The sequence below is a fragment of the Cherax quadricarinatus genome, chromosome 1, assembly GCF_038502225.1.
Source record: "Cherax quadricarinatus isolate ZL_2023a chromosome 1, ASM3850222v1, whole genome shotgun sequence".
Lineage (NCBI taxonomy): Eukaryota > Metazoa > Arthropoda > Malacostraca > Decapoda > Parastacidae > Cherax > Cherax quadricarinatus.
Window position 1 is genome coordinate 22,047,266 of NC_091292.1, and position 21,489 is coordinate 22,068,754.

General features: G+C 40.0%; 1 protein-coding gene across 1 annotated transcript in view; it reads left to right on the forward strand.

Annotated features, from left to right (window-relative positions):
* Window positions 1–21,489, forward strand: part of LOC128687573 (uncharacterized) — a 321,474-nt gene that overhangs the window by 168,640 nt on the left and 131,345 nt on the right. Inside the window, exon 12 of the mRNA XM_070085682.1 lies at window positions 5,973–6,109. Within this exon, the coding sequence (XP_069941783.1) occupies window positions 5,973–6,109 (137 nt within the window). The remainder of the gene's footprint in view (window positions 1–5,972; window positions 6,110–21,489) is intronic.

Consider the following 21,489-nt stretch of genomic DNA (forward strand, 5'->3'; position numbering starts at 1 on the left):
TTGTTGATTCCTCTCAATATTATGTATGTCGTTATCATATCCCGTATGTGTGTGTGTGTGTGTACTCAACTATTTGTGGTTGCAGGGTCCTAGACTCAGCTCCTGGCCCCGCCTCTTTACTGAGTGCTACTAGGTCCTCTCTCTCTCTGCTCCATGAGCTTTATCATACCTCATCTTAAAGCTATGTATGGTTCCTTCCTCCATTACTTCACTTGCTAGGCTATTCCATTTCCTGACTGCCTTATGACTGAAGAAATACTTCCTAACATCTCTTTGACTCATCTGAGTCCTCAACTTCCAATTATGACCCCATGTTTCTGTGTCCCATCTCTGGAACATACTGTCTCTGTCCACCTTGTCTTTTCCAAGCAGTATTCTGTATGTCGTTATCATGTCTCCCCCTAACCCTCCTGTCCTCCAGTGTCGTCAGGCCGATTTCCCTTAACCTTTCTTCGTAGGACATCCCCCTTAGCTCTGGAACTAACCTTGTCGCAAACCTTTGCACTTCCTTTCTTTTCTTGACGTGCTTGATCAAGTGTGGGTTTCAAACAAGAGCTGCGTACTCCAGTATGGGCCTGACGTATATGGTGTACAGTGTCGTGAACGATTCCTTACTAAAGTATCGGAACGCTGTTCTCAGGTCTGTCAGGCGCCCATATGCTGCAGCAGTTATCTGGTTGATGTGTGCTTCCGAAGACGTGCTCGGTGTTATATTCACCCCAAGATCTTTCTCCTTGAGCGAGGTTTGCAGTCTTTGGCCATATATCCTATACTCCATCACCGGTCTTCTTTGCCCTTCCCCGATCTTCATGACTTTGCATTTGGCGGGGTTAAATTCGAGAAGCCAGTTGCTGGACCAGGTGCCCAGCCTGTCCAGGTCTCTTTGAAGTCCTGCCTGATCCTCATCTGATTTAATTCTCCTCATTAACTTTACATCATCTGCGAACAGGGACACTTCTGAGTCTAAACCCTCCATTCCATACCAAAAATAGCACTGGTCCTAGGACCGACCCCTGTGGTATCCCGCTCGTCACAGGTGCCCACTGTGATACCTCGTCACGTACCATGACTCGTTGTTGCCTCCCTGTCAGGTATTCTCTGATCCATTGTAGTGCCCTTCCTGCTATACGCTCCTGATCCTCTAGCTTCTGCACTAATCTCTTGTGAGGAACTGTGTCGAAGGCCTTCTTGCAGTCCAAGAAGATGCAATCAACCCACCCCTCTCTCTGGTGTCTTACTTCTGTTACTTTATCATAAAACTTCAGAATGTTTGTGACACAGGATTTGCCTTCCATGAATCCGTGCTGGTTGGCATTTATACTCTTGTTCCGTTCCAGGTGCTCCACCACTCTCCTCCTGATAATCTTCTCCATGACTGTGTGTGTGTGTGTGCGTGTGTGTGTGTGTGTGTGTGTAAGATTCCTTTTAATGTTGCTCCCCTTTATGCACACTTTTGTGAAACTTATTGCAAGACTTTTTCCTCGAGTCTCTCTTCTACTAAGATTATCCTACATAATCACCAGCAATCTAGTCACAAAGCTCTTATCTTTCTCTTAACTCTACCCGCGAGGCCTCTCTCCTCGCTGTCACGCACACGCAATAATTTAACTTGTTCCACTAGGCCAACAAGGTCTCTTCACAGTAAAGGTACCCAAGCGTTGCACATGTGTCTTACTGATCAACATGTTGGAATAGTAAACCATTTATAATATATTACATTGGCAGCTACGACCATCTTAGTAATGTTAATCATCGTTCCTTTTACTATCACTAGGAAAGCTACTTCTTACTAAAAGCGACTTACGTGACTTTCGTCACAACACTAATGAACTTCTTAATGGCAAGCTAAATTACAAATTTACTTGGATTTGAATAAACACTCAATACAACTTTTTTTTTGCACATGGAAATTATGTACGTAACAATCAAAGGATATTCTGGACTTAGAGAGGATATACGTAAACATTTAGCAAAGGGGAAACAATACATTTGGTAGAGCTTTAGGAAACCAGAGCCCCGGTACTTACACGAGTCTGTCTCCACAGCCTTTACAGTCAAATCCTGATACAGCACACAGACGCAACATGCAAGGGAGGAATTTCTATACCGGGGAACCAGGTCTTAGGGCTGACTATTTGGTTGGAACGGGATTTAGAAGATTTTCTTTTGAAGCTGCGATATTATTATATTTTATACTGGAAGGTTTTTGGGGACTGAAGAAATTTTGTGGGGCTGGATTCCGCCAAACCACTCTCTCATACTCTTGGTGCCGCAATTGGCAACAACACACCCTTTCTACTCTGCAGCAACGAGATATACATATCTTCTCTCTGTTTACTAGTCCAGAATCAAGTCACCTCAACACTTACCGAAGTCATGATTCATGAAATTCCCTAAACCCATAGAAAGAATACATCAGAATTAAAGGAAGGTAGAGTGAGAACTATCAGAAGCTGCTGACATCTCCTTATATACAGGCTGTCAACCTTTATGTTAGTTTGGAACCACCAAGAGCGCATTAAATAGTTTTTAAGTTTTACAGATGAAGATTTACAACATTATATAATGAAAAAAAACTCTTATGAAGTGCATCCATTAAATAATATTATTAAAGTTTCAATTCTCATAAGCTAAAAATGAGAGTTAGACTTCACTGAAGCGTTTCAAGGAAACTTTTTTATAATATAATACTGTAAATCTCCCCCTATAAAACATTCTCGAGGTCCTGGTATTATGAGCGTACCCTGAGTTTAGGAAGAATTTAATCCGGCCCTGACCGCAACCCTTGACAGGTGATATACCAGTTTTCACACCTGCAAGTCCAAAAATCAAGCCTTAAGCATTACTATGACATACATTCTAACGCCTTAATGCCTTCTTGTGTGTAGTGGCCCCGTGACCTTTCTTTGTTCCCAGTATGACCCACATAGACCAACCACAAAACCAGCCTGATCCATATAATCCAGCCACACCCCAGCATGATACATATTGACCGTCTACACCGTCAGTATGACCCACATAGTCCATCCATACCCCCACCATGACCCACAGAGCTCATCCACATCTCCAGCATGACCCACATACTTCAGCCACACCTCCAGCATCACCCACAGAGCCCAGTCACAACCCCAACATAATCCACATAGCCCTGCCATACCCCCAGCATGACTCACATACTCCAGCCACACTCCCAGCATGACCCAGACAGCCCAGCTTGATCCACACATTCCAGCCATGCACTCCAGCATAACCCACACAGTCTACCCACATATCCCAGCATGACCCACGCAGTCTACCCACACATCTCAGCATAACCAACGCAGCCTACCCACACTTCCCAGTATGACCCACGCAGTCTATCCACACATCCCAGCATGACCCATGCAGTCTACGCACACATCCCAGCATGACCCACGCAGTCTACCCACACATCTCGGCATAACCTACGCAGTCTACCCACACATCTCAGCATAACCCACACAGTCTACCCACATATCCCAGCATAACCCACGCAGTCTACCCTCACACCCCAGCATGACCCACGCAGTCTACCCACACATCCCAGCATGACCCACGCAGTCTACCCACACATCTCGGCATAACCTACGCAGTCTACCCACACATCCCAGCATGACCCACGCAGTCTACCCACACATCCCAGCATGACCCACGCAGTCTACCCACACATCCCAGCATGACCCACGCAGTCTACCCACACATCCCAGCATGACCCACGCAGTCTACCCACACATCCCAGCATGACCCACGCAGTCTACGCACACATCCCAGCATGACCCACGCAGTCTACCCACCCATCCCAGCATGACTCACGCAGTCTACCCACACATCCCAGCATGACCCACGCAGTCTACCCACACATCCCAGCATGACCCACGCAGTCTACCCACACATCCCAGAATGACACCTGAGAATATAAGATAAAACAATATTTCTCCCTAAATAATGCTCATCACTTTACTCACTCCTGGTGGAACTAATTTTAAATGCAGAAAGAAATGTTTAATTTGATGATCACACAGGACAAGCGTCCTGTGTGATGCTCACGAAGGTCAGTAGGAAAACACTTACATCAGATTTTGTTTTGCAGTGATATTTCATTCCCTGCAAGAGCTTTTGCAAATGATTATTTGAAAAAATGCTTGATTTCCGAGGTATATATGATTTTTTTTTTTTGCTGTGTGATTCTTTGGATTATATTCATAGCCTCTTGCACCCCATCTTATATTTAAATGAAACAACTTCATGAGTCCCCCATCCACTGATAAGATTTTATTATTAATTATTATTATTATTATTATTATTATTATTATTATTATTACTGGAGTTAAGCCCGTTCAGATCATATTACTTGTGTTTGGATGGTAATTACGGTCATTCCAGTGAAGCGACTCGGTGATCTGTTTTCCTGGAGCAAGAGCCCTCCACTAGCATCAAGGTTCCACTGACAGCAAAGTTTACTCATAAACCCTAATGGTCCATCATAAACTTCAGCTCTCCTTAATCTGAAGTCAAATTAGGATATAATAAAGTCAAGTGAACTAATTAAGGATAATTAGTGTCAATAAAGTCACAGTTTAGAGATAATGTTATGATCGGTTATGGTCACTTTTTTCTCATTACTTTTATGTGATATGTTAATGTGACTGATGATGTTTATATTATTCTTGAGTAATGGATTGATGGCATTCTTCTAGGATGATTGATATCATAACCCAGGAGTAGAGGATTGATCTCAGTATAATTAATGAATTAGTTACTTGTGATAATAAATGATATATTGCAATCTTGATATTATTATTACAGTTATTATTATTATTATTATTATTATTATTATTATTATTATTATTATTATTATTATTATTATATTCAATGGAAAGAGAAATAACGTATGATTCATATTACAACCTGAAATTGAGATTATTAGCTTTGATCTTAGTAGGTGGAGGGTAACTTCAATTCCTTGGATCTAGTGCCCTAGACCGCCATCTAGGCGCCTCCCTTGAAATAACCACAGGTAGACTATCCCTCAAATTAGGTGGCAAGCACAAATTACTAATGGTCCTTGAACTAGTCTGTTATTAAACTTAATGACAGATCAGATCATTAAGGCTCATTAACGGCCTGCTCGGTCATTATGGTGTGATTAATGGCCTGGTTCTTATAGGAGGGGCACTTTGATACTGGTGACTGGCTCTTTATCCAAGGAATTGAAGCTACTCTCTCTTTTCTCCCGTTCAAAGCTGATAACCACCCATTCCAAAGACGCTGTTTGACAGTTATGGGGTTAATTATTCTCATGATAATAATAATAAATAATAATAATAAAATTAATAATAATAACTGTAGTAAAATCATTTACTGACTGATCTTCCATTGTGAATGCTGGGTAACTGTTGATGTAATTGATAACATACAATAAACTGAAAAATAAAATAATTATTTGTAGAATATAAATGGAAGCTGCAATTGATGGGTTTAATGTTTGTATGGTTACAGTTTACTTACCATTATGACAATATATTATTTTGCTTATTCTAGAGGAAAGCCTCTTGTTATGCAAAGCACTTTTTAAATATCAGTGCTATAAGATACAGACAGGTTAGGTTAGGTTAGGTAAGGTTCGTCAGGAAACAGGACAAGTGTTTCCTGACGAAGGTCTTAGTCAAATGATTACTCGCCGTTGGAGGTTTTGGTCATCTGACCGAGGCCCTCAGCTGGCTTACCGGTCCACCCCTTTAAAAATTATGGTTAGTTATAACCATTACTGGATACTGACAGGTATGGTAGTAAGACACAATATGCAGTTCAGGGCATTTTTTTTTTTTGAGATGTTTCGTACACCATAGAGGTTATCATCATTTCTCACTCTGGTCGAAACGTCTTCTCAGTGGAATTCCATTAACAGCATATTGCCTCTTATTAACAAAGCACTTTCTCGTGCCCCGAGACAGGTACATCATCGTAGGCACGGAGTCCGTGGTGAACTATACGCCCGTTACCGAGCTGGACTACGGTACCCTCCTGTGCTGGGCCAAGAACGACATTGGCACGCAGATCCATCCTTGTGTCTTCCAGATAGTGGCCGCAGGTAAGATGTTCCAGTGTCTCCTTTTGCGTGCGTGTATGTGTGTGTGTGTGTGTGTGTGTGTGTGTGTGTGTGTGTGTGTGTGTGTGTGTGTGTGTGTGTGTGTGTGTGTGTGTGTGTGTGTGTGTGGCTCATCAATGGCAGGTAAGGGATCGTAACTGTCGCTTATGTGTGTATCGTTCATTAGTGGCAGGTAAAGGATTTGAAGTGCCACACTTGTAAGTCTTTCATCAGTGGAAAGTAAGACAATTCCAGTGCCACTTGTGTGTGTCATTCAACAGTTGACCTGCAGCTTGCCTGTGAAAAGTTCCCGTATTACTGCCCTCAAGGACAGATCCCAGATCTGACATCCCAGATAGAGGGCATGGTCAATTAGGCTGTGGGTACTGATCGCAGGCACCCGATCGTAGTCACCACAGCCGAGCTGATGAGGAAGTGACTTGAGGAATTTATCAAGCTACATCATGAAGACAGCTAGGGATCAAGTGGCCATCTGCCTTATGAAGAAAAGGAAGGTGATAGAAAGGTTTTATCCACTTGTCACTTGCTGAGTCTCTCATTACGGGTATTTTGCACCTTTTGGCCAACCACTTGGCAGGTAAAATAATAAAACGTAACACGCTTGCGTGTCTTCTAACTTATTCATTTAAGCAAATGGCTGTCATTTAGTATGGCTCTAAATCGTGCAAACAGCGGTGACGCTATCAATATGAAGCGGATTTTTTTTATATATTTGGATCCTCAGTCTTCTCTCCATGCTGTATTAAAATAACTGGTGTTACTGCATGAAAAATTGATTGAATTTGGTTAAACGACGGTAATCTAGTCTCAATAGAGTATGTAGATTATTATATTCATGTAAAATACTGAAACTGATTGGGCTACCCAACTCAATGAGTGATGAAAGTTCGATCTTTAATTCTTTAATATATAATTGGTACTATGTTCCAGTTACACAGTAACACACTTAGAGCGGTTAATCTCGCTTGCCATGTATTACAATCCAGGAGTCCCAAAGGCCTGTTATCCTGGGTGTAAAGGGAGCAAAATAAACACAGCAGAAAAACTCTTGACTTATATTATCCTTCACCAATTTAGAACAGAAGTATGTACACTATATACACTATGTACAACAATAGGTATTAGTGCACTCCACGGTAAGCAAGGCAGAATAGAAGCCACTAGAGAGCAGACCGTGCTTCAAACAGCTCTAGAATGGGAATGACAAGGGCAGACAGGTGAGTGGTACCCACAACACCTCTGAGATTGCCAAAACCATCTTCTCATTGGCTGGAACCTGGGTATTGATTGAACGACGGGGCCCCATCATCAACCCTAGTACCTGGTTCGCTGGTTGGGGAAGATAGCCTTTCAATGAGGGTGTGTACATGCACCGAATAAAGGTTACGTACTCTTTGCACGCCACACCCCCACCCCGAGAGGGCTCAGGATTAGGCTCCCACCTCCCAGTGGTAACTGAGCCGCCATGGCACCATGTAATGGGACCGCCTTTCCTCTCAACCATCCAACTCTTAGATAGAGCTCAGCTTTATTCGCGACAAAAAGCCAAACCCTAAACTCAGAGTGAGACAGCAGTCAGTCGGGCTAGCGTAGGTCCAAAGTGCTGGAGGACGGTATCCCGCACTCCCTCACTAAAAAAAAAAAAAAAAACACCAGGGGATAAAAAAAAAGAGCTTGAAAGGGATTACCACAGGTCCCTAATACTTCCTAACCTAACATATAATTATAATTATGAATTTTAAATTTTTGATGAAGAGTCTGCCAACTTATTTTCTTTGCCGGCAATGTGTAATATTCTGAGAGAATAGGGTTGCAGTCGTAGACTCCATCCCATTAGCCTCGTATTGTGGTTCTTCATGGCTTGGAGATATACTAGAGGGCTGTGGTCGCTATAGACAGTGACCGCCTGCGAAGTCTGGCCCACGTAAACATCTAAAGCCAGTACCAGCGCGAGGGCTTCTTTTTCGATAGTAGAGTAAGCCATCTGGTGCGGCTGGAACTTCAGTGAGAAGAATGCCACAGGCTGCAACTCCATGTTTAAGCCCTTTAGTAATTTCTAAACCAGGACCATATCTCAGTTTTAACTCTTTCTTCCAGTGAAGGATGGCATTGCTTTCTTATTCTTATGAGTTCTTATGGGCAGATCTCTTCAAATTACTTCGCCACTTCTTCCACCGTCACAAGTATTTATTCTTTGTTTTTGATTGAAGAAGTGACTGTTTGGCAAAGCATCTTCATGGAAAAAAATACACGGGTGTAGAAGCTTTCTAATTCATCATCCTCTTGACTGACTCGAGTTTCACAGCACGCTTAATGGCCCATGCTAGGCAAGTCAAACTCACATCCACCCGTCCAACCTATATTTAAATCTTCCTAAAGCTTTTGCCTCAATGACGCTGCCTGGGAGTTTGTTCCATTCATCTACAACTTTAATGTAAAACTAGCACTTTCTAATTCCCTTCCTTAGAACATAAAAGAAGAACACTGCAGCAGGACTACTGGCCCATACATGACTCAGTTTCTGCGAGTTCTGTCTTAGGTATTTTCAACACGCTATTTATATCCCTTTATTTATTCCGGTTTGTACCCGTACACTTCAGTCATTTGTCTCCTAATTCTATGCCTTTCCAAAAAGTGCAAACTCAGTGCCTTCGAAGCCTATTTTTCTCTGTATATTTTTGAACGTATTTGTCTATTCTGTAATGTGGATACCAAAACAGAGCAGCATAATCTTAAATGAAGCCCATCCAAAGAAATATTAAGTTAAAGTATTACATTGGGACTTCTATTCTTTATACATCTTGGTGTGAAGCCAAGAATTCTATTAGATTTATTGAGAAAACTGGTTTAGAAAGACACGTAAGCAAACACTATGACATATTTATTAGAAAACGTTTCGGTCCTGGGACCTTGATATTTATTAGAAAACGTTTTCTAATAAATATGTCATAGTGTTTGCTTACGTGTCTTTCTAAACCAACTTGTCGGTATTTATTACCAAGGTTTATACCATTGAGAAAACTAAATCACTGTTGTCTTATCATTTAATTTCTGCTAACAAAAACTCGTAGATCTTTTCCGAATTAATTTTAATGAAGATCTTCATTGTTTAGGTTATCAGTGTCATAGTTATTTCCTTTTCCTAGAATTATAGCCTCACACTTGTCTGCACTGAACTACATCTGCCACTGCCGATCACAACATGAACCTGTCTTGATCATCCTGTACCTTTCCTGTATACGCATCAGAAATTATTTGACCTCCAATTTTAGTGTCATCAGCAAATTTATTTATGTCGATACTAGGAGAGGGTTCAATAGCGGTGCGCAAACTCGATATCATCTAAATCACCAAGGACAAAGCAAAACTGCTGATATGAGTCTTCCAAAGATATCATGAATCTTTAGCAAACACATCAGTAAAAAATAACGTATTTCCTCGCTTGTGAACTACTACAGTACTAACAGCCAGCAAAAGTTTTGGGCAGGATGTAATATTTTTGTGTCTTCTTTAAGAAAGGTCAAAGTTTGATAGTTATGGGTTGAACTCTCGTGTAGAATAAACTTTGGGTCTAAAATGTTTACTGGGAGCAACCACGGCAGTTTGTCCATATTCATTCGCTGTCTCTGTCCCTGTCCATCTGTCTGTCTCTCTCTCTGTCTCTACTATCTGTCTCTGTCTGTCTGTCTGTCTGTCTCTGTCTGTCTGTCTGTCTCTCTCTCTCTCTCTCTCTCTCTCTCTCTCTCTCTCTCTCTCTCAGTATCATGAAACACGAAGGCATCGTCGGGTATACACAGAGGAAAATATTCTTTCCTTCTCACGAATTCTGATGGTGCGGACAGTCGTGGGTCACGCCAGGCCTCTAGCTCTCAGTATTCAGTAGTCTTAGCTCACGCAAGACCTGTATCTCTATGTACTCAGCAGATTTTGGTCACTCCAGACCTGTACCTCTAAGTACTCAGCTGAGTGCTTGATCCACAAAATTTCATCCACCCTTCCCCTCACGAGATCAAAACTGATTACCTCCCATTCCCTATGAATACTCGTCTTCCCCAACGCAAAGGAAGGCAGTTAATGATAATTCTTATATTGGCTAGGTAAAGTAAGATATTGCCGCAAGTTTTGCAACGCTAAGTTAGGTTAGATTTGCTTTGTTATCCTTGGGACAAACTTTACAATTATCTTCATAAGAGAGAGACGCGAATTTCCAGGTGAGCCATATTAATACAGTGTTCAGGGAATTTAAAGTAATACCTCAATTTAGAAAAATATCGTCATGATTTTAAATGTACGAGAATGTGGATGGGATGGAGTGATTTGTAATTATTATTATTATTATTATTATTATTATTATTATTATTATTATTATTATTATTATTATTATTATTATTATTATTATTATTATAGTCACAGAGAAGATTCAGTAGTTAGGATTATACAACGACTAAGAAAGGTTTCCCTGTAAGAAAAAATTCTTAGCTCTATTTCCTTGAGTTGAAAGCCCTCCATTATCTTCAAGGCATCAACAACATTTAAAGGTGATGGTACGTGACTGAGAAAGCAGGATAGAAAAGGAAGCCGGTGAGTTTCTCTTCTTCCTAAAGGAAATTATTAACTACAGCCACGTGAATGATCTCTAAGTACTAGATCATTAAATATTATTTCCCACTATGATACTTTTTTTTTTTGCATTTTATGAAATGTGCTTTGATACCTTTGATGGGAATGTACACAAAAAAAATCACTGAGAAAATCATAACTTCAAAGAGCTCAAACAAAGCTATTGTTATGCTTTTTCAAATATAACTTGGAGTTTATATAGAAATCACAGGTCACTGAACTCTCAAAAGGATATATGTGGTGAGTAAAATGTTCCAGTCATGGCTTCATATAAATTAATTAATTTAATTAAAGAGACATGTGTATGTTACTCATAAATCTTGTCAGAAATGTTAAAGTACAAATTATAATATTAACCAATTTATCACTATAATAATGGTGGTCAATAACGACAAGTAGTTGAGTAAGACATATGCAACCGTTCGGAATCTATATTTAAAAAACGTTTCTTCATTCTAATGATGAGGTGACTAAATGTGCAGACATCAGGAGCAGAAGAGAGATAAAGATGATGTGATCAATCCATCAGCCTTAAAGACGTAGTTTTAAGGTTAGTCTTTTAGCCTGAAGAAGAGTTCGGCTCCATAGTTGTCAACAAACAACGTCTACAAGGCGGCTGATGGACTGATTACATCACCTTTACCTCTCCACCGCTTCTCTTAAGTACACATTCAGACACCTCTGTATTCTACTGAAGAAACGTGTTGTATAAGCGAAACGTTTCGGAAATAAAGATGCTGAACTGTTACTCAGGTATCTTACACCTCTTCTAGTTATGTTTGAAGGGGTCTAGGTATATGTCCTTACTTCCGGAGCCTTTTCTTTTCTACTATTGAAGCTATATATATTATTTTCTTTCACCAAATCTTAGGTTTTTCACCTTTTGTGATTGCAGGAGCAGATCAATGCTCGTGAAGTCCAATCATAATATTTTGATTTCAACCTTTTTCAAAAAGTGGCCCATAGCAATCGACTAAAGAAACATTTACCTGCCTAATGCTACGTGGCCAGAGACAAGAAGTGTAAAAGACTTAGCTATACGTGTTTCTTGACATGAGATTCGATCCCGGTAAATTTCAGTTGAAACTCGACTGTTGTGACCATTAAATCAAAAGTTGTTTACGTATTGCTTTCCATATTCTAAATCTTGTAAAATATATAATAGACTCTGGTATCTGGGGAGGTGCAAATATCTTCTCGTGATATTTTATTTGTATTAACATAAGCAAAATGATGTTATATATATATATATATATATATATATATATATATATATATATATATATATATATATATATATATATATATATATATATATATGTCCTAGGTAGTAGGTTGGTAGACAGCAACCGCCCAGGGAGGTACTACCGTCCTGCCAAGGGAGTGTAAAACGAAAGTCTGTAATTGTTTTACATGATGGTAGGATTGCTGGTGTCCATTTTTCTGTCTCACAAACACGCAAGGCTTCAGGTACGTCTAGCTACTTCGACTTACACTTAGGTCAAACTACACATACATGTACAAGCATATATATACATATCCCACTGGGTTTTCTTCTATTTTCTTACTAGTTCTTGTTCTTGTTTATTTCCTCTTATCTCCATGGGGAAGTGGAACAGAATTCTTCCTCCGTGAGCCATGCGTGTTGTAAGAGGCGTCTAAAATGCCAGGAGAAAGGGGCTAGTAACCCCTTCTCCTATATTACTAAATGTAAAAGGAGAAACTTTGGTTTTTCTTTTGGGCCACCCCGCCTCGGTGGGATACGGCCGGTGTATTAAAAAAAAATGTATATATATATATATATATATATATATATATATATATATATATATATATATATATATATATATATATATATATATATATATATATATATATATATATATGTGTGTGTGTGTGTGTGTGTGTGTGTGTGTGTGTGTGTGTGTACTCACCTATTTGTACTCACCTATTTGTGGTTGCAGGGGTCGAGTCACAGCTCCTGGCCCCGCCTCTCGCTGATTGCTATTAGGTCCTCTCTCTCCCTCCCCCATGAGCTCTATCATACCTCGCCTTAAAACTATGTATGGTTCCTGTCTCCACCACATCACTATCTAGGCTATTCCATGGCCTGACTACTCTATGACTGAAGAAATACTTCCTAACATCCCTTTGATTCATCTGAGTCGTCAACTTCCAATTGTGACCTCTTGTGTCTGTGTCCCATCTCTGGAACATCCCCTGTCTTTGTCCACCTCGTCTATTCCGCGCAGTATTTTATATGTCGTTATCATGTCTCTCACCCTGACCCTCCTGGCCTCCAGTGTCGTCAGGCCGATTTCCCTCAACCTTTCTTCATAGGACAATCCACGTAGCTCTGGGACTAGTCTTGTTGCAAACCTTTGCACTTTCTCTAATTTCTTGACGTGCTTGACTAGGTGTGGATTCCAAACTGGTGCTGCATACTCCAGTATGGGCCTGACGTAGATGGTATACAGAGTCTTAAACGAATCCTTACTGAGGTATCGGAACGCTATCCGTAGGTTTGCCAGGCGCCCGTATGCTGCAGCAGTTATCTGATTGATGTGCGCCTCAGGAGATATGCTCGGTGTTATACTCACCCTCAGATCTTTTTCCTTGAGTGAGGTTTGCAGTCTTTGGCCATCTAAACTATATTGTGTCTGCGGTCTTCTTTGCCCTTCCCCAATCTTCATGACTTTGCATTTGGCAGGGTTAAATTCAAGGAGCCAGTTGCTGGACCAGGCTTGTAGCCTGTCCAGGTCTCTTTGTAGTCCTGCGTGATCCTCGTCCGATTCGATTCTTCTCATTAACTTCACATCATCTGCAAACAAGGACACTCCTGAGTCTATCCCTACCGTTATGTCGTTCACGTATACCAAGAACAGCACAGGTCCTAGGACTGACCCCTGTGGAACCCCGCTTGTCACAGGCGCCCACTCTGACACCTCGTCGCGCACCATGACTCGCTGTTGCCTCCCTGTCAGATATTCTCTGATCCATTGCAGTGCCTTTCCTGTTATGTGTGCCTGGTCCTCTAGCTTTTGCAGTAACCTCTTGTGAGGAACTGTGTCGAAGGCCTTCTTGCAGTCCAAAAATACGCAGTCGATCCACCCCTCCCTCTCCCTTGTCTTACTTCTGTCACCTTGTCATAAAACTCTAGTAGGTTTGTGACACAGGATTTTCCTTCCCTGAAACCGTGCTGGTTGTCAATTATACACTTGTTTCTTTCCAGGTGCCCCACCACTCTCCCTCGTGATGATCTCCATGACCTTGCATACTATACACGTTAGTGATACAGGTCTGTAGTTTAGTGCCTCATGTCTGTCTCCCTTTTAAAAATTGGGACTACATTTGCCATTTTCCATACCTCAGGGAGTTGCCCAGTTTCAAATGATGTGTTGAAGATCTTTGTTAATGGCTCACACAATATCTCTGCTCCCTCTTTAAGGTTTTATTATCACACTGGCCGATTCCCACCAAGGCAGGGTGGCCCGAAAAAGAAAAACTTTCACCATCATTCACTCCATCACTGTCTTGCCAGAAGGGTGCTTTACACTACAGTTTTTAAACTGCAACATTAACACCCCTCCTTCAGAGTGCAGGCACTGTACTTCCCATCTCCAGGACTCAAGTCCGGCCTGCCGGTTTCCCTGAATCCCTTCATAAATGTTACTTTGCTCACACTCCAACAGCACGTCAAGTATTAAAAACCATTTGTCTCCATTCACTCCTATCAAACACGCTCACGCATGCCTGCTGGAAGTCCAAGCCCCTCGCACACAAAACCTCCTTTACCCCCTCCCTCCAACCCTTCCTAGGCCGACCCCTACCCCGCCTTCCTTCCACTACAGACTGATACACTCTTGAAGTCATTCTGTTTCGATCCATTCTCTCTACATGTCCGAACCACCTCAACAACCCTTCCTCAGCCCTCTGGACAACAGTTTTGGTAATCCCGCACCTCCTCCTAACTTCCAAACTACGAATTCTCTGCATTATATTCACACCACACATTGCCCTCAGACATGACATCTCCACTGCCTCCAGCCTTCTCCTCGCTGCAACATTCATCACCCACGCTTCACACCCATATAAGAGCGTTGGTAAAACTATACTCTCATACATTCCCCTCTTTGCCTCCAAGGACAAAGTTCTTTGTCTCCACAGACTCCTAAGTGCACCACTCACTCTTTTTCCCTCATCAATTCTATGATTCACCTCATCTTTCATAGACCCATCCGCTGACACGTCCACTCCCAAATATCTGAATACGTTCACCTCCTCCATACTCTCTCCCTCCAATCTGATATTCAATCTTTCATCACCTAATCTTTTTGTTATCCTCATAACCTTACTCTTTCCTGTATTCACCTTTAATTTTCTTCTTTTGCACACCCTACCAAATTCATCCACCAATCTCTGCAACTTCTCTTCAGAATCTCCCAAGAGCACAGTGTCATCAGCAAAGAGCAGCTGTGACAACTCCCACTTTGTGTGTGATTCTTTATCTTTTAACTCCACGCCTCTTGCCAAGACCCTCGCATTTACTTCTCTTACAACCCCATCTATAAATATATTAAACAACCATGGTGACATCACACATCCTTGTCTAAGGCCTACTTTTACTGGGAAAAAATTTCCCTCTTTCCTACATACTCTAACTTGAGCCTCACTATCCTCGTAAAAACTCTTCACTGCTTTCAGTAACCTACCTCCTACACCATACACTTGCAACATCTGCCACATTGCCCCCCTATCCACCCTGTCATACGCCTTTTCCAAATCCATAAATGCCACAAAGACCTCTTTAGCCTTATCTAAATACTGTTCACTTATATGTTTCACTGTAAACACCTGGTCCACACACCCCCTACCTTTCCTAAAGCCTCCTTGTTCATCTGCTATCCTATTCTCCGTCTTACTCTTAATTCTTTCAATTATAACTCTACCATACACCTTACCAGGTACACTCAACAGACTTATCCCCCTATAATTTTTGCACTCTCTTTTATCCCCTTTGCCTTTATACAAAGGAACTATGCATGCTCTCTGCCAATCCCTAGGTACCTTACCCTCTTCCATACATTTATTAAATAATTGCACCAACCACTCCAAGACTATATCCCCACCTGCTTTTATAATTTCTATCTTTATCCCATCAATCCCGGCTGCCTTACCCCCTTTCATTTTACCTACTGCCTCACGAACTTCCCCCACACTCACAACTGGCTCTTCCTCACTCCTACAAGATGTTATTCCTCCTTGCCCTATACACGAAATCACAGCTTCCCTATCTTCATCAACATTTAACAATTCCTCAAAATATTCCCTCCATCTTCCCAATACCTCTAACTCTCCATTTAATAACTCTCCTCTCCTATTTTTAACTGACAAATCCATTTGTTCTCTAGGCTTTCTTAACTTGTTAATCTCACTCCAAAACTTTTTCTTATTTTCAACAAAATTTGTTGATAACATCTCACCCACTCTCTCATTTGCTCTCTTTTTACATTGCTTCACCACTCTCTTAACTTCTCTCTTTTTCTCCATATACTCTTCCCTCCTTGCATCACTTCTACTTTGTAAAAACTTCTCATATGCTAACTTTTTCTCCCTTACTACTCTCTTTACATCATCATTCCACCAATCGCTCCTCTTCCCTCCTGCACCCACTTTCCTGTAACCACAAACTTCTGCTGAACACTCTAACACTACATTTTTAAACCTAGCCCATACCTCTTCGACCCCATTGCCTATGCTCTCATTAGCCCATCTATCCTCCAATAGCTGTTTATATCTTACCCTAACTGCCTCCTCTTTTAGTTTATAAACCTTCACCTCTCTCTTCCCTGATGCTTCTATTCTCCTTGTATCCCATCTACCTTTTACTCTCAGTGTAGCTACAACTAGAAAGTGATCTGATATATCTGTGGCCCCTCTATAAACATGTACATCCTGAAGTCTACTCAACAGTCTTTTATCTACCAATACATAATCCAACAAACTACTGTCATTTCGCCCTACATCATATCGTGTATACTTATTTATCCTCTTTTTCTTAAAATATGTATTACCTATAACTAAACCCCTTTCTATACAAAGTTCAATCAAAGGGCTCCCATTATCATTTACACCTGGCACCCCAAACTTACCTACCACACCCTCTCTAAAAGTTTCTCCTACTTTAGCATTCAGGTCCCCTACCACAATTACTCTCTCATTTGGTTCAAAGGCTCCTATACATTCACTTAACATCTCCCAAAATCTCTCTCTCTCCTCTGCATTCCTCTCTTCTCCAGGTGCATACACGCTTATTATGACCCACTTCTCGCATCCAACCTTTACTTTAATCCACATAATTCTTGAATTTACACATTCATATTCTCTTTTCTCCTTCCATAACTGATCATTTAACATTACTGCTACCCCTTCCTTTGCTCTAACTCTCTCAGATACTCCAGATTTAATCCCATTTATTTCCCCCCACTGAAACTCTCCTACCCCCTTCAGCTTTGTTTCGCTTAGGGCCAGGACATCCAACTTCTTTTCATTCATAACATCAGCAATCATCTGTTTCTTGTCATCCGCACTACATCCACGCACATTTAAGCAACCCAGTTTTATAAAGTTTTTCTTCTTCTCTTTTTTAGTAAATGTATACAGGAGAAGGGGTTACTAGCCCATTGCTCCCGGCATTTTAGTCGCCTCATACGACACGCATGGCTTACGGAGGAAAGATTCTTTTCCACTTCCCCATGGACAATAGAAGAAATAAAAAAGAACAAGAGCTATTTAGAAAAAGGAGAAAAACCTAGATGCATGTATATATATATATGCATGTGCGTGTCTGTGAAGTGTGACCAAAGTGTAAGTAGGAGTAGCAAGATATCCCTGTTATCTTAGCGTGTTTATGAGACAGAAAAAGAATACCAGCAATCCTACCATCATGTAAAACAGTTACAGGTTTCTGTTTCATAGTCATCTGGCAGGACGGTAGTACTTCCCTGGGTGGTTGCTGTCTACCAACCTACTACTATATATATATATATATATATATATATATATATATATATATATATATATATATATATATATATACATTAAAATTAATGAAAAAATATATATCTTTAAACTTATAAGAGAAAATTTTAGAAAGGACTTAATTTTAAATGAGTTCTTGCGAATTGATCAGTTTTACATATTCGGCACGACATATATATATATATATATATATATATATATATATATATATATATATATATATATATATATATATATATATATATATATATATATATATACATATATATATATATATATGTATATATATATATACATGTATATATATATATATATGTATATATATATATATATATATATATATATATATATATATATATATATATATATATATATATATATATATATATATATGTATATATATATATATACATATATATACACATATATATATATATCTATATATATATATATATATATATATATATATATATATATATATATATATATATATATATATATATATATATATATATATTATGTGGATTAAAGTAAAGGTTGGATGCGAGAAGTGGGTCATAATAAGCGTGTATGCACCTGGAGAAGAGAGGAATGCAGAGGAGAGAGAGAGATTTTGGGAGATGTTAAGTGAATGTATAGGAGCCTTTGAACCAAGTGAGAGAGTAATTGTGGTAGGGGACCTGAATGCTAAAGTAGGAGAAACTTTTAGAGAGGGTGTGGTAGGTAAGTTTGGGGTGCCAGGTGTAAATGATAATGGGAGCCCTTTGATTGAACTTTGTATAGAAAGGGGTTTAGTTATAGGTAATACATATTTTAAGAAAAAGAGGATAAATAAGTATACAAGATATGATGTAGGGCGAAATAACAGTAGTTTGTTGGATTATGTATTGGTAGATAAAAGACTGTTGAGTAGACTTCAGGATGTACATGTTTATAGAGGGGCCACAGATATATCAGATCACTTTCTAGTTGTAGCTACACTGAGAGTAAAAGGTAGATGGGATACAAGGAGAATAGAAGCATCAGGGAAGAGAGAGGTGAAGGTTTATAAACTAAAAGAGGAGTGTTACAAAAAACGCGATTCTAAAAGCTTAGAGATCTCCAGTGAATACTAGAAAGGACTGCCCTTCTAGCATCCAGCCTGTTACTGGGTTTTCGTAACAAGTAGTCAGTATCCTTTTCCAATTATCCATTAAAATTCAGTATGGTTCAGTAGTGCTTTAGGATTACAACTGGTAGGCTACTAACTAGAGAAATTAAAATTTAATAAATTTATTAAGTCTATAAGTTGTCTAGAGGTATATTATCAAAGTAAATTAAATCACAGCAATCAAAATAAAATCAATCTCTCGAGTTCAATATTATTGTGCTGAAAGCACATATCACATTTATAATTCTTAAGTACCGTCAGGTACATTAACATTTAATAAGATATTACAAATATGTACAAGTATGTGTATGCGTGCAAGTGCTCTTAAGTAGTTAGCTATGTCCCAAGACTCGAATAAGACTTAAACAAGTGACTGACAAAGTCCTCAAATAAACTAACTTCTTGACCGACTGGCAGCCCGAACAGTCTGCTTGAACAACAAAGAATACTAAGCCCAATATCAATGCAATATGCGACTGCGACACAGAATCAGGAACTGGGAGATAACATAACGACACTAAGTAGGGACCATCAGCAGATCCTCCACAAAAGTTACAAAACTCCCATAATACTGAATCTATGTTCAGCATAGGAAAAACTGTGACTGTGACAATACACAGGAACCAGTACAAAATTAGGTCAGAAGCTATAGCTCGGGACCTGAGATGTTCAGAGTGTCAATGTGACACACAACCTCAGTACAACGTCGAAAATCACTAAGTCTATACAATGTTCTGTGAACAAAGTTCTACAGAACTAACAAGAATAATGAGACAGACAATCTGTCCAACCAGCAAGCGAGTCTACAGCAGACTGAATACTTTACGAGAGGTCTGGACACCCCCCCCCCTCGATCACGTGATAGCTACGTGGACAACTGCAGCTCAGAAGCCGGCAGTATAACGAGCGACAAGCGATAATTACAGTAGTTTGACAATCAAGACTAACTGAGCACATATTATGTACATCCTAACAACATAAGCTAAATAACAATATAACAGTCAAATAATAATATAAAGTCATACATTTACGATTTAGCTATTATCGCAAATATAAGCAATATAAAATTAAATGAAAAGGTAATATACATTATATATACATAATAATCATTGTAACCCATTCAGGGGTTGCAACACCCCCCCCAACACGACAGAGGGTCGCACTAGGAGTTGCATTAATGTCTTTCACAGCGACCGTCACTAGGATATGTCCCTAGTACTAGGGCAGTACACCGTATCGTATCTCTTCATACTCGTGGTTATGTACATCAGTGTAGAGACAGGATAGCGCTGACGAGCAGGGCACTTTGAGGCTCGATCATAGTAGAGGAGACTGCATTCCACTCTTAAGTAGTGGTTGTGGAATGCGAGGCAGTATGAACATCTGAGTATGAAACAGCTTAAGGTGTATAGTGAGGGGGGGGGTCTGCGGCAGGACAGTGTTGCTTCACGCAGTACATCACCCGCACCACACTACTCACTCAACACTCAGCTTGTCTCCTCCTCACACAACATTACTGTGAATATATAAATATAATAATTAGACATGACATGAGTATATATAGTTAATATGGGCTGGAGGGATTAAGTTACTTTACTGAATTTGACATAGCAAGTAACAAAAGGTATTTGGGCATAAAATTACGTTAATTTAATGTAACATAATTATTAAATACGTGACAGAGCGTCAGCGTTTACATTACAATGACCACTTATGTGTTTTATACTAATAGAGTAAGGTTGGATTCTGAGGGCCCACCTCATGATCCTAGCATTTTTACTTTTCATGGTATTTATATAAGTGAGTGGATTGTGGTCTGAAAAAACGTTAATTTTAAATGGGGAAGTGCCCAAATACACGTCAAAATGTTCCAAGGACACCACAAGAGCTAGAGCCTCTTTCTCAATAGTGGCATAATTTTTCTGGTGTCGTTTAAGCTTAGATGAATAGTAACATATAGGATGGAGAATGTCAGTGGATGTTGACTGTTGGAGCAGCACAGCACCCACTGCATAACCACTCGCATCTATATGTAAAAAGAAGAGAAGATTGAAATTAGGACTCTTCAACACAGGAGCAGAGGATAGCAAGCGCTTCAACCTTTTGAACGAGTCTGAACAATCTCTAGTCCAGGTGAACTGAACTTTGCTACTAATAAACTCAGTGAGATGTGTAGATGGAAGTGTGTATGCTGGCTTGCCTGTCACTTGACACACGTGGAAACGTCGCACATGATCAGCTACTGTTTCCTTCATCTTTGGCCAAGTAAAATGTTTTGCCAGTTTACCGAGTGTCTTCTTGACACCCAAATGTCCTCCTATGGGACTATTGTGAGCAAAATCAATGGCTTGTTCACGAAATGTAACTGGTAACACAACGAGATGCTTGACTGTGATGGAAACACTATCAGCTGACAACTTACATGTATTTTTCTCCATCAGTACACCGTTACTATAATAGTAACAATTATCGAGATCCTTTGCTTCACTCTCAGTAACTGCTATATCTCTCAGTTTTTCCAGTGACTGATCAACAAACTGATCCTTGATTA